The 12,391-nt window shown below is 42.2% G+C and overlaps 1 protein-coding gene across 3 annotated transcripts in view; it reads right to left on the bottom strand.

Annotated features, from left to right (window-relative positions):
- The window catches only part of Adam17 (ADAM metallopeptidase domain 17), a 43,389-nt gene that overhangs the window by 6,293 nt on the left and 24,705 nt on the right, over positions 1–12,391 (bottom strand). For 2 of the 3 annotated variants that reach the window (XM_034513873.3, XM_076942073.1), the window contains 7 exons: positions 10,109–10,222; positions 7,646–7,790; positions 7,447–7,535; positions 4,499–4,651; positions 1,699–1,898; positions 870–973; positions 546–680 (listed from right to left, as the gene is read on the bottom strand). In XM_034513873.3, the coding sequence (XP_034369764.1) occupies positions 546–680; positions 870–973; positions 1,699–1,898; positions 4,499–4,651; positions 7,447–7,535; positions 7,646–7,790; positions 10,109–10,222 (940 nt within the window). Of the gene's footprint in view, positions 1–545; positions 681–869; positions 974–1,698; positions 1,899–4,498; positions 4,652–7,446; positions 7,536–7,645; positions 7,791–10,108; positions 10,228–12,391 lie in introns of all 3 variants that reach the window. The other variant, XM_076942074.1, reaches the window with a different exon arrangement.

The raw sequence follows: 12,391 nt of genomic DNA, 5'->3' as shown, positions 1-12,391 counted from the left end.
CATGAGCACACACACAAATGCAGTTTTAGAAATCCAATCTAGTCGGGCAGTGGTAATGCATGCCTTTAATCCCAGCTCTTGGAAGGCAGAGGCAAGCAGATTTCTGAGTTAGTGAGTTCCCAGTCAGCCAGGACTACACAGAGAAACGCTGTCTCAAAAACAAAAAAAAAAATAAAGATAGAAATCCAATTTACAGGAAATGGCTTTGGTTAAGCTCAACGAGTTTCCTCTATTAGTGCCATGGGAATGGAGCTACTGCTGCTTTTATGCTTTATGTGTTGGGGGGAGGGTAAGGACAGCCCTCCACCTTCCTCTCAATGCCTCTCCATGTGTCCATGGAGCCTGGCTGCCACATGTCTGAAATGGAGTAGGAAGTGAGTTCACAAGGTGCTAGGGAGCCAGGATCTGAACCGCCCATCTCCAAACACTAGCTTGCCTTGCTCTTTCCTCATCCCTTACTTGGTTCTCCCCATTCTTGATGAGCAGAGGGAGCAACAGACAAAAAAGCATGTGTTATACTGCTGCAGGACTTAGAAACTACTCACCAACGCATGCACAGGACTCCAGCTCCTGCTCCCTCTTGCAGAAAGGGATGCATTTCCCAGCCTTGCACTTGCCAAGGTCCAAACATACAGTGTCATCTTCAGCATCTCCTGGTGGGGGGCACTCACTGCTATTCCCTGGAGGCAAACACTAATTAAAACTCAGTCCAGGCCATAACAGTTGCCACATACTGCTTCTCACAAGAATGAGGACCCAGCAAACAGCAAAGCCTCAAGGGCTGCTTTCACCTGAAGGAAACTTGATTCTGGTTTCAAATACATATTCACATGCCACAGGACACCTGGAGAAGCAACGGAAACACATACCTGTGCAGTAAGATTCTCCTTTGCAAGTAGCATTAATAGCCTCCTGGCACTTCTTCTGAGCCGTTTCAAATTGACAATTTTTACAGCAAGGACTGTTCCTATCACTACGGAAGAGCAGACAAACACCACTCAATTCCAATGAGAGTCCAACATCAAATGCTATGGCTGTGATAGTGACCCAAACACTGAAGCAATACCCCAGGGCCAAGTCACTCTGTGTGTGTCTGTGTGTGTGTGTGTGTGTGTGTGTGTGTGTCCCCGTGTGTGTCCATCCCTAAATGTGAAAAGTAAATACAGACAGCAATCACCTCCACATTATTCTATTCTATGGGTACTCAGTAACAGTTTATATTCTAATAGCACTACCTTTGATTATTCCAATATTCTGCTATTGTGACAGATGGAGGCAAGAGTAGGCTTGTTAAATCAACTTTGTTTATTTTAAAAAGATTTTGGATTTTCCACATAGGGTTTCACTGTGTAGCCTTGGCTGGCCTGGCTAACCAGGCTGGACTCCAACTCATAAAAATCTGTCTCTCCCTGCCTTTCAAGTTCCGGGATTAAAAGCATGCCCCACCATGCTTTTAAAAGATTTTTTTAAAATGCCAGTGTGACAGCTAGTAAAGGCAGTTACCACCAAGCCTAATTTTAAAATAAAAATAAATCTTAAAGCACTAGGGAGGCAGAGTTAGATGGATCTCTGTGAGTTCCAGAATAACCTGGTCTATCCAGAGAAAGTTCCAAGTCAGCCACGTTGCCTGCATTGCAATCTCCTGTTATCTGGACCCTCATTATCCCAATCCCCGGCCTCTCTGGGAATACCTCTCACCTGCACTGCACACCTGGCTTCAGTGTGCAGTCACTATTGCAGCAGGTGTCGTTGTTCAGGTACATGATGCCCGGGTCACACTCTTCTCCTTCATCCACCCTGGAGTTGCCACACACCTTGTTGCTGCGCTCCTGGAAGCACTCTTGAGCCTTACTTTCTATGGTCTTGAGGATGGACTGTTTACTGCAGTTTGAAAACATCTTAAAAGAAAAAAAGGCCATGAGAGTGGAAAAGACCTAGATGAATGCATTCCCATGGAGTGCTACTCTATAGACAAACCTAACTGCGAAGCCCCCACCAACACCACCACTGTGTCAAGCAGTCACCTGCAAATGCCACAGTAAGAAGTTACTGAAATAGAGTAAGATAGAAAAGACCAATTATTAGACAATGACTTACTAAGTGACTTACTTAAAGCACTGCCTGTACTACCTATTGGCAAGCATGACCTCCCTTGCTGTATGAACAGAATGACCTGGAGGAATAGCTGAAAGAATGAGCTGCTGCAGACTGCCACCTGTGCCTCTGGAAAAGTCTGCCTGCTTGCCCAGCCCACCCTGTGCTTTTAGAACAGTGGTTCTCAACCTGTGGGGTGTAACCCTGCAGATGAGATGTTTACGTTACAATTCCTAACAATAGCAAAAATTACAGTTATGAAGTAGCAATGAAAATCGGTTTATGGTTGGGGGTCATCACAGCATGAGGACTGTATGAAAGGACTGCAGCATTAGAAAGGCTGAGAACCACCTGTCTAGAATATAAAATGAAGAATCCAAACTGAACCCAGCAGAAAAACCTTCCAGGAGCTACCTAGCTTTGGTCTACACTGACATTGGTGTCAAAGTACTTATTTAAGAAAGGCTGCTACAACAGTCGTTCCTTCTAGTCAATACAAAATGGCTGGGGATTTGTTCCGTTTTCTGTTTTAAAACAAGGGTCTCAAAACAGCCTGACCCCCGACCTGGAACTCTCTAGACCAGGTTTGCCTTGAACTTAAAGATACACCTGCCTCTGCCTCTCAAGTGCCGGGATTAAATAAAGGACCTTAGGTAAGGGCCTAAACTACCACAGCCAGCAAGAATACCTCTTCATTAGCAGGTAAACTCTCAGACATGGGTCTCCAGGGCCTAGACTGCGCTGAGCACATAGTGACCAATCTGTCACTGGCTTTCTGACCACCATCTCTAATCCTAGTCTTGTATTTATACCTTTGTCTAGAGCCTTGCTTTCTTTCAGTGTCCTTCTCTAGGAGGTCACAGCCCTCAGCATCCCTTCTTTCTTCCCGCTAACATCAGTGTTCACAGCTCCTGGAGCACCACAGGGCAGCTGCTGGCTGGCCCATCTAGGAGCAAAGGGCTATTTGTCCAGGTGAAATGAAGAACCACTTGATTTCTATAATCCTATAGTCCTTTTTTACCTAGTTAAAAAATGTTTAAGAAACTCATGAACTGGGCACGGTGGTATAAAACTTTAATCCCAGCACTCAGGACACAGAGGCAAGAAGACCTCTGTGAATTCAAGCCTCATCTACACAGCAAGTTCCAGGACATCCAGGGGTATAGAGAGACCCTGTCTCAAAAAAGGAAAAGAAAGACAAACAAAACAAGAAAGGGAGGGAGGAAGAGAGGGACAGAGGGGGGTGGGGGGAAGAGAGAGGGAGGGGGGAGAGGGAGAGGGGGGGGAGAGGGAGAGGGGAGAGGAGAGGGGAGAGGGGAGAGGGAAGTAGGTAGTTAACTCATGTAGGGCCTCTCTGCAGGTATAAGGACCCTGCTCCCAATGAAACCCGATGACCTGAGCACAATCCCCAGATAAAAGGAAAGACCCCCAAAAGCACGTATCATGGTATACACATGATGTCCACAAATAAATAAATGTAAAAAAAGTATTTGAAAAATTCTAAAACATAGACAATGCATAGTATTTTTTCATAAGGGGAGAAAGATAGCAGTTGGGAAAACTTAACTGTGAGGAGAAAATATGTACTAAGTGTGATGGATGCAGGACAGAACCAACTGTGCTTCACTAACAGCTCAGCATACCCCAAAACCAGTTCTGCCCACGCCCCACTCCCACTAGCAGGTTCTCACAGGCCATGGGGATTTCCACAGAAGAGGAAGTAACATCATGTGCTTTCCCTTACAGCAGAGCATAAAGTTAAACAGTCCCCAAGCTGGCAGTGTCCTCACAACCAAAGCAATCCAATACGGAAGCCACGTGGGAGTTTTTCCTCCCTGGGTGTCTTACAGTCTACCACAGAAGCGTCCAAGCGTGCAGTAAACAGACAACAGTCTCACTGATGCTCACGGCCCTCACCAGCTGCCACATGGCTTCACAGTTTTCTGTATTTACCTATTTTCTTGTCCATTTGTATTATTTGTTTTTAACAGTTTTATTAAGGCACATTTAATCCCTAGTGCAGCAAGGGAAGGAGGAAGAGGAACGGGACTAGGAGGAAGGGTGGTGGCAGCACACTGTGAAGTACTGCTAAATCAAATGAGTCATAAGTGGTAAATAAAACTGTCAGGTCATTTCTAAGGCTGAACAAAACACCCTTCAAAAGTAGGACTCCGACAAAATCACTACTGTAGGGAACCCAAGCTTACAAGACAAGACTGACCAAATGACAGTGTAAGCACTTTAATATGAGCTTGTGTCACTGGAACCATACATCAAGTTCCTACTGTACTGACAGTTCCACCTCTATGGAAACACCTAGAGATGGATATTTTCCCGAGCCCCCTTTCTGCTAACATTGCATAGCCTTCTTTCCTACCACTGAAAACAATCAAAACACACATACCTTATTATTCTCGTGGTCACCACTCACAGCTATGGGATACATAACGTACTTTCCTCCTTGGTCCTCATTTGGGGCACAGTCTGCTATTCCATCAGGATCGTGCTCTGCTCCAAAATTGTGTCCCAGTTCATGAGTTGTAACCAAGTCAGCTTCCTGAAGAATCAGGGAAACAAAGTATGTAATCATCAGCTAGTTTTGCCAATTGGACCCATGCTATATTTTTCAGATCAAATGGAAATAGAATTACTCCCATAAGTGGCCGTATCCACATACACATATCATACACCCTACATGAAAAACTTTTCACACTTATTTGTGCATTGGGGGTGGGGGTGGCACAGTGAATGTGTGAGGTCAGAGTTCCAGCACAGGGAGGCAGAGGCAGGCAGAACTCTGAGTTCAAAGTCAGCCTGGTCTACAGAACAAGTTCCAGGACAGTCAAGGCTACACAGAGAAACCCTGTCTCAGAAAAACAAACATCACCTACAAAATAAGACAAATAAAAATAAAAAGATACTATCTCAATCTCCCTCTGGGTAGCTGGCAGATCAAATTACATAATTTGGGGGGTGGGGTGGAATATGACTCAATCTTTAAGGGTGTCTACTGCACGTGCAGAGTTTAGGTGCAACCACCTATAACTCTAGTTCCAGAAGATCAAAAATGGGGGCTCCTCTGCACCCATAAACTTACGCAGGCACATATGCATACATGTAAACAATACGTTCATTAGTTAAGAAAAAATAAGGTTGATGGAGCATGAGAAATCACATCCAAAGCTGACCTCTGACTGCCACATGCAAAGATAAGGAGAGGGAGGTAAGGGGGTGCAGGGTAGGGGGCTGGAAGGCAAATGTTCCCCCAAACACCTGTCCGGTTCCTTTTTCCATCTTTTGCCAACAGTGGCAACTCTCCTCTCAAGACTCACAACTGCCCAGCGGTGGTGCTTTTTTATTTATTTTATGTATGTGAGTACACTGTAGCTATCTCCAGATGCAGCCAGAAGAGGGCATTAGATCCCATTACAGATGGTTGTAAGTCATCACTGGTTGCTGGGAATTGAACTCAGGACCTCTGGAGGAGTAGACAGCCTTCTTAAACGTTTGAGCCACCTCTCCAGCTCCATAGGAATATACTTTTAAACCAGGCTTTTTGCTACATGTCTGCAGTTCCAGCACTCAGACTGATATAAGAGAATCTCAAAGTCCAGTGAGACTCTATCTCACCAAAATAAGCACATCAAACAAAAAGTAAGCATTGTGCATAAAGACAAAAAGTATCTAGACTAAAGGGTCCCAACTCCTCCACAAAGGAGGGAAAAAAAATAAAAAGAGCGGAGTGGTGGTGGCATACGCCTTTGATCCTAGTGGAGCTCTGAGCACGAGGCCAGCCTAGTCTACAGAGCAAGTTCCAGGTCGGCCAGGGCTACGTAGAGAAACCTTGTCTTAAAAAACAAACAAGCAAATACACAAAATAATAATTATAATAATAGAGATTAGATTGGTTTTAGTTATGTGCACTCAGTCTCTGCATGGTTAGTGTTAGTACAGTGACTGGGAGGCTAAAAGAGGGTGCTGGATCCCTGGGGCTGGGAACCAAAGACCCCGAGAGACCAGGAAGCAGTTGTAACTATTGAGCCAGCTTCCAGCCCCACACAGTTATCTTAAGCTCAGAGTCAACATACCAGTGTATCATATACTAATTTTTCCTACCAATACCTACTCTCCCCATTATAGATATACTTGGCTTTTTGAGACAAGGTCTCTACATAGTCCTGGCTGTCCTGGAACTCACTATGTAGACCAGGCCACTAGTGTTTACTGTATTTTCTATTATTTGTAGCAAAACATACTTAAACAGATATATCTATACAAAAACAAGTTGTTTTGTTGAGACAGGTCTCAAGTATCCTGAGGTGCCTTGAATTTACTGAGCTGAGAACAATCTTGAAATGTTGATCCCCCTGCCTCCACCTTCCCGAGGGCTAGGGTTATAGGCGTGCATCACTATCCCTGGTTTTAAGCTAGCATTCTACTAACTGAGCTACATCTTCAGACTCCAAAACAAGATATAAAAATCTCTGAAAAAAAAAGAGGTCACAAACAAAGGCTAAGACCTCCTACCCTTTTAAACAGCATGTGAACACTAGCAAACAACGGAGCAATGCCATAAATGCTTAAGGTCAGAACACACTCAGCCACATAATCAACCAAGTACAAGTTACTTTTTTACAAAGATACCAGCATAAATATGTAATGAAGATACTAACGCAATGGATTGAGAATCTGTCCTGTTTAAAAACAAGAACTGAGGCTGGAGAGTTGGTTCAGGGGTTAAAAGCACTTGCTACTCTTCCAGAGGCTGCATGTTCAATCCCAGCACTGGTATCAGATGGCTCACAACCATCTATTGTAGCTCCAGCGCCAGAAATTCCAGCATCTCTGCTGCTACCTGTAGGAACCCACGTTTGTGTGGATGTAGTATGCACGCACACTATTCTCTAATAAAGTTCTTTTTTTTGTTGTTGTTGGTTTCTTTGTTTTTGTTTTTTCGAGACAGGGTTTCTCTGTGTAGCCCTGGCTGTCCTGGAACTTACTCTGTAGACCAGGCTGGCCTCAAACTCAGAAATCTGCCTGCCTCTGCCTCCCAAGTGCTGGGATTAAAGGCGTGCGCCACCACTGCCCAGCAATAAAGTTCTTTAAGAAAATTTAAAAAAAAAAATAGGGGCTGCAGAGATAGCTCAGTGGTTAAGAGCACTGACTGTTCTTCCAGTGGTCCTGAATTCAATTCCCAGCAACCGAATGGTGGCTCACAACCATATGTAATGGGATCCAATGCCCTCTTCTGGTATGTCTGAAGACAGCAATGGTGTACTCATATACATAAAATAAATAAACTTTTTTTTTTTCAAAAAATAAAAAATAAAAAGGATAATCAAAAAAACATACCTTTGTGAGAATGGTTTTACCATAATTTTTTGTACTAGTCAGACCACTATTCAAATAGATGTTTTTCTTCACAGCTGGGTTGTAATAAGCTAAAAGAAAAAGGAAACAGACAAAAATTGCCTCTTAAGCACAGAACTGAAACATACCCCAATCAGCTTTCTTTTTCATCTCTCTCATGACAGTGCAATGAGACACTTACCTTTTGGACAAACCCCTCCATGACTGTTTGCTCTGGGAGAACCAACATAAGCTAATCCAAGAGTTCCCATATCAAAATCTTGGTACGTGAAAAGATGAGCCAGGCAGACTTTAGATGCTTCTTCAGCTATATCAAGGCTAAATTGCTTTAAAAAGAGGGAATTCTTAATTAGCTTGTCATCATGCCAGATTCAAGGGTACTTCAACCAAGCATTACAGGACAGCTACAGCTCAGCACTAGCACCTACAAACACAAATGCTTTCCCTGGGGTTCACACCTAACCAGGCAGGTAGGAAGCACAGTGGTCATGGAGGTGGTGGGTAGCACTCAGGCACCTTTCATCTACTCAGAATAAAGTCACTGGTCTTCCAGAGACCTTATCAGGGCTGGAGCAGCCCCATTTCCAAACAGACTGTAGCCCCATGCTACAGTATGTCAAAGTATTTCAAGAGTTTAAGACTGCTATGTAGGGGTTATTTTTAATTATTTGGGATGGGAAAGTTTTTGTTTGAATTTTAAAATCTTTATAATCCAAAAGAGTTGTAAATGTAAACTTATAAAAAAGCACACATTCTTGATTTTATGGTAACAAAATAAAAAATTTAAATCCATTTTATCCCCAAAACCTCCAAGACTTTTCTGGGGCTGAGGGAAAAAAATGAAAGGAGCACATCTGAGGCCACAGGAAGCAGAGGTGTGGCGGGTCAGCTGTCTCAGCACTCAGGAGGTCTGGTTGCTCAGGCTGACCCAGGCTAACCCAGGACAAGACACTACACTTGGTGAACAGGCTGAACTGTAATCATATCGAAGCTCACACACTGATGTTCTGGCCCTGACTAACCTAGAACACAGCTGTATTTGGAGACAGAGTCTTTACCAAAGCCAGTAGTAAGGTCATAGTCACATGCCCTAACTAAGGGGATGATGACCTGTTCCCTTATGAAAGCTACTTTGGGGGAATGCTTGTTCATTCATTTGTCTGCACTGCTAGGGTCCAAATCCAGGGCTGCATGATGCAACCTCAGGATGTATTAGAACTGCATTTCCAGCACCACGTGTGTCTTCATGAGATCACGCACAGACACATACGAAGGAAGACATCAGCATGCTAAAGAGAGGCCTGAGGAGGAAACAATCTTGCCAATACCTCAACCTTGTATTTCTGGTTTCCACAGCTAAAACAAAGTAAGTCCCAGGCTGCGGGACTCCACAGCTGGAGCTGACATATTTGCTGAGACTTATCTCAGAAGCAAATGATATGTAGGCCTTTAATTCCAGCACAGGGAGGCAGAAGCAGGCAGATCTCTATGTTCAAAGTCAGCCTGGTCTACAGAACAAGTTCCAGGACAGCCAAGGCTACACAGAGAAACCCTGTCTCAGAAAAACAAACATCACCTACAAAATAAGACAAATAAAAAGATACTATCTCAATCTCCCTCTGGGTAGCTGGCAGATCAAATTACATAAACTAGTATTACATAAACATACCACATGATCTCCATCTGGGGGGGAAATAATAAAAGCCTTTAATTCCATTCAAGTTTGAAACTTAATCTTGTTCTTGTGTGTGCATAAGCAAGAAATTCATATACGCTCACCTGGACCAACACATTGAAACTACAAAATTTAAAAAAGTAAAACTGGGCAGTGGTGACACATGCCTTTAATCCCAGCACTTGAGAGGCAGAGGCAGGTGGATTTCTGAGTTCAAGGCCAGCCTGGTCTACAGAGTGAGTTCCAGGACAGCCAGGGCTATACAGAGAAACCCTGTCTCAAAGAAAAAAAAAAAAAAAAGAAAGAAAAGAAAAGAAAAAAAAGTAAAAAAACAAAAAAATGAAAGAACCCACTCAAATGTTTCAAGCTGCTAAATTTGTAGTAATTTGTTACAACAGCACCAAGAAATTAACATACATCCCAGTACAGTAAGCCAATTTACAATAACGCAGTAATATGTACAGATAAGAATCGTGTAGCAGTACACTAAGGAAAGGAGACACACCCAGAATGAAAATAAAGTGTTTACATTTCTATAGATCTCAAGTGATATTTGTGCTGGCCAATACACGTTCACAGCTTCATTAAGTTAAGTTTCAGAGACCTGAGGTACAAAACAGTGTAAAAGTCTACACGATGATTAGTTTCCAGAGAAGAGCCATTGTGCCTAGATGCTCAAAGATACTAAGGTTTCTACCATGTTCCTTCACTAGTATAGATACATGTATGCATTAAAAAAATTTTAAAAATAGATTAGAGAGATAGCTCAGTGGTTAAGAGCACTGAATGCTCTTCCAGAGGTCCTGAGTTCAATTCCCAGCAACCACATGGTGGCTCACAACCATCTGTAATGGGATCCAATGCCCTCCTCTGGTGTGTGTCTAAAGACAGCTACAATGTACTCACATAAATAAAAATAAATAAATCTTTTAAAAGACAATTAAAAGAATGGTACAGAGCATGATCTACCTCTAGCAACATCTTCACATCCCAAGCATCCTTCTCTTCACTTGGAAAACTTTTTGCCATATTGAAGTGTCTTTCGCCAGGTTTTACCTCTTGTGGAGACTTGAGAATTCGAATCTATACTTAAGAGAGAACATACTTAGAACAATTCCAAAGCATCCTAAGACATTTACTGCATTATTTCATCATTAAAAACAACAACAAACACAAAACCAGCATCTGGCCAGGTGACACACACCTTTAGCCCAGAACTCCAAAGCCAGAGGCAGGTAGACCTCAGTCTAAGGCTAGCCCAATGTACATAGTGTGCTCTAGGATGGCCAGAGATGTCTAGAGAGACCATGCCTAAGAAAAACACCACGAAAAACTGTATCAAAGCCTGGCATCTAAGAGCTTAAGAGACTCAGGACTCAGGTTTGATTCCCCAGCACCCACCATGCAAGTTCATAACATTCCATAACTTTGTATCTAGAATAAAAAATCAGCATCTATATAATATAGCACTTGGTAGCAGAGACAGGACATCACTACTAGTTCAAGGCCAATCTGGGCTACATAGCCAAAGCCTGATTCAAAAAACACATGAGCCATACACATGCACGCACATGTACGTATACGTGTACGTGTACATACACACACACACACACACACTCTCTCTCTCTCACACACACACACACTCACTCATCTACTCCCATAAAAATGTTTTGCAACCCAAATTTTTTAACTCAAGTATTTGTCCAAATCAAACTAAAAACATATAGTATAGAAAACATGCAAATGAATTATTTATAAAGTTAAAAATGTATTAAATTCTCACATCCTCCACATTTGAAAAAACTGAGAACTTAAGATTACATGACTTTAAGATATTTATTACAATTATAGCCAATAATTTAAAAATGAAGGGTTCAGATGAACATCACTTTTCTATCATAGTATAGGAGACTATTAAAAAAAAAATGGAGCTTCTCCTTGAATGTATATTCAAGACAAATTCCTATTAAACCCACTAAGAAAAAAGGAACAAAGGTTTCTGATCACAGACTTTGGGAAAAGCGTTAGGGCCTCCCTTCTGTCTGTACTGACAATATGGTAAGGGGAAGGGGAAGGTCAAGGTCAAGTCTGATAAGAAGAATCTGGAAACCCAGTATGATAGAACACCTAAATTACACCCTCCAATTCATCTTCAATAGATTAAAGAAATTGGCATTTCTGTTCCCTATATTATCATGTTCTTCAGTTGTTTCCAAGTTCCTAAGACAAAAAGGAACTATTTACTGATCCCCAAAAACCTGAACATAGTACAGTGATTTTAAAACCACTAAGTCTGTTTTACATTATCAATAGGGAATAATATCTAACATAACATAAAATAATAAGCCAAAGGGCCAAGAGTGTACAGCATATTGCCAGAATGTTAAATACAAGACTTAAACCAGGCTGCCTGGAACTTACAGAGATCCTCCTGACTGCCAAGAACTAGAATTATAGGCATGCATCACCAGGTCAAGTAAGTGATGTTTTTTTTTTGTTTTTGTTTTTGTTTTGTTTGTTTGTTTGTTTTTTGAGGTTTTTTTTTTTTTTTTTTTTTTTTTTTTTTTTTTTGGTTTTTCGAGACAGGGTTTCTCTGTGTAGTCCTGGCTGTCCTGGAACTCACTCTGTAGACCAGGCTGGCCTCGAACTCAGAAATTGGCCTGCCTCTGCCTCCCAAGTGCTGGGATTAAAGGATTAAAGGCGTGCGCCACCACTGCCCAGCATTGCCTTTGTTTTTTAATCTATCAATTTTACACAATGTAACTTGTTAGACTATATGTTTTAATACAAAGAACCTGAAAATTATATCAAAATATGTATTTTTCCAAAGCAATACTCAATTTCCAAACCATTGAAGTCCATTTTTAGCGAGAGTAATTAAGCTGGTTCTAGTGTAGCACTAACAGCATGCTACAGCAGCTAAGGAACAGAAGGAGAGACGACATCTACTGCTGTGCATGAGCCCTTCCCCTGCACTGTATTCTCGAGTAAATTTCTACAGATTCAAAACTGTAGGATTCCATCAGAACTCCCTTTAATTAGAATATCCTGACATTGGATCCCATTACAGGGATGTGAGCCACCATGTGGTTGCTGGGAATTGAACTCAGGACCTCTGGAAGAGCAGTCAGTGCTCTTAACCACTGAGCCATCTCTCCACCCCCACCCCCTTTTTAGGACTTATTTATTTTATGTATATGTACTAGAATTCTAACCAAAGTCTGACACATGGTCAGAAGGAAAAGAAAACAC

Source organism: Arvicanthis niloticus, chromosome 11 (genome assembly GCF_011762505.2).
Source record: "Arvicanthis niloticus isolate mArvNil1 chromosome 11, mArvNil1.pat.X, whole genome shotgun sequence".
In the NCBI taxonomy this organism is placed as follows: domain Eukaryota; kingdom Metazoa; phylum Chordata; class Mammalia; order Rodentia; family Muridae; genus Arvicanthis; species Arvicanthis niloticus.
Note: the sequence above shows the minus strand (reverse complement) of the source record. Positions and strands in the feature narration are given on the sequence as shown.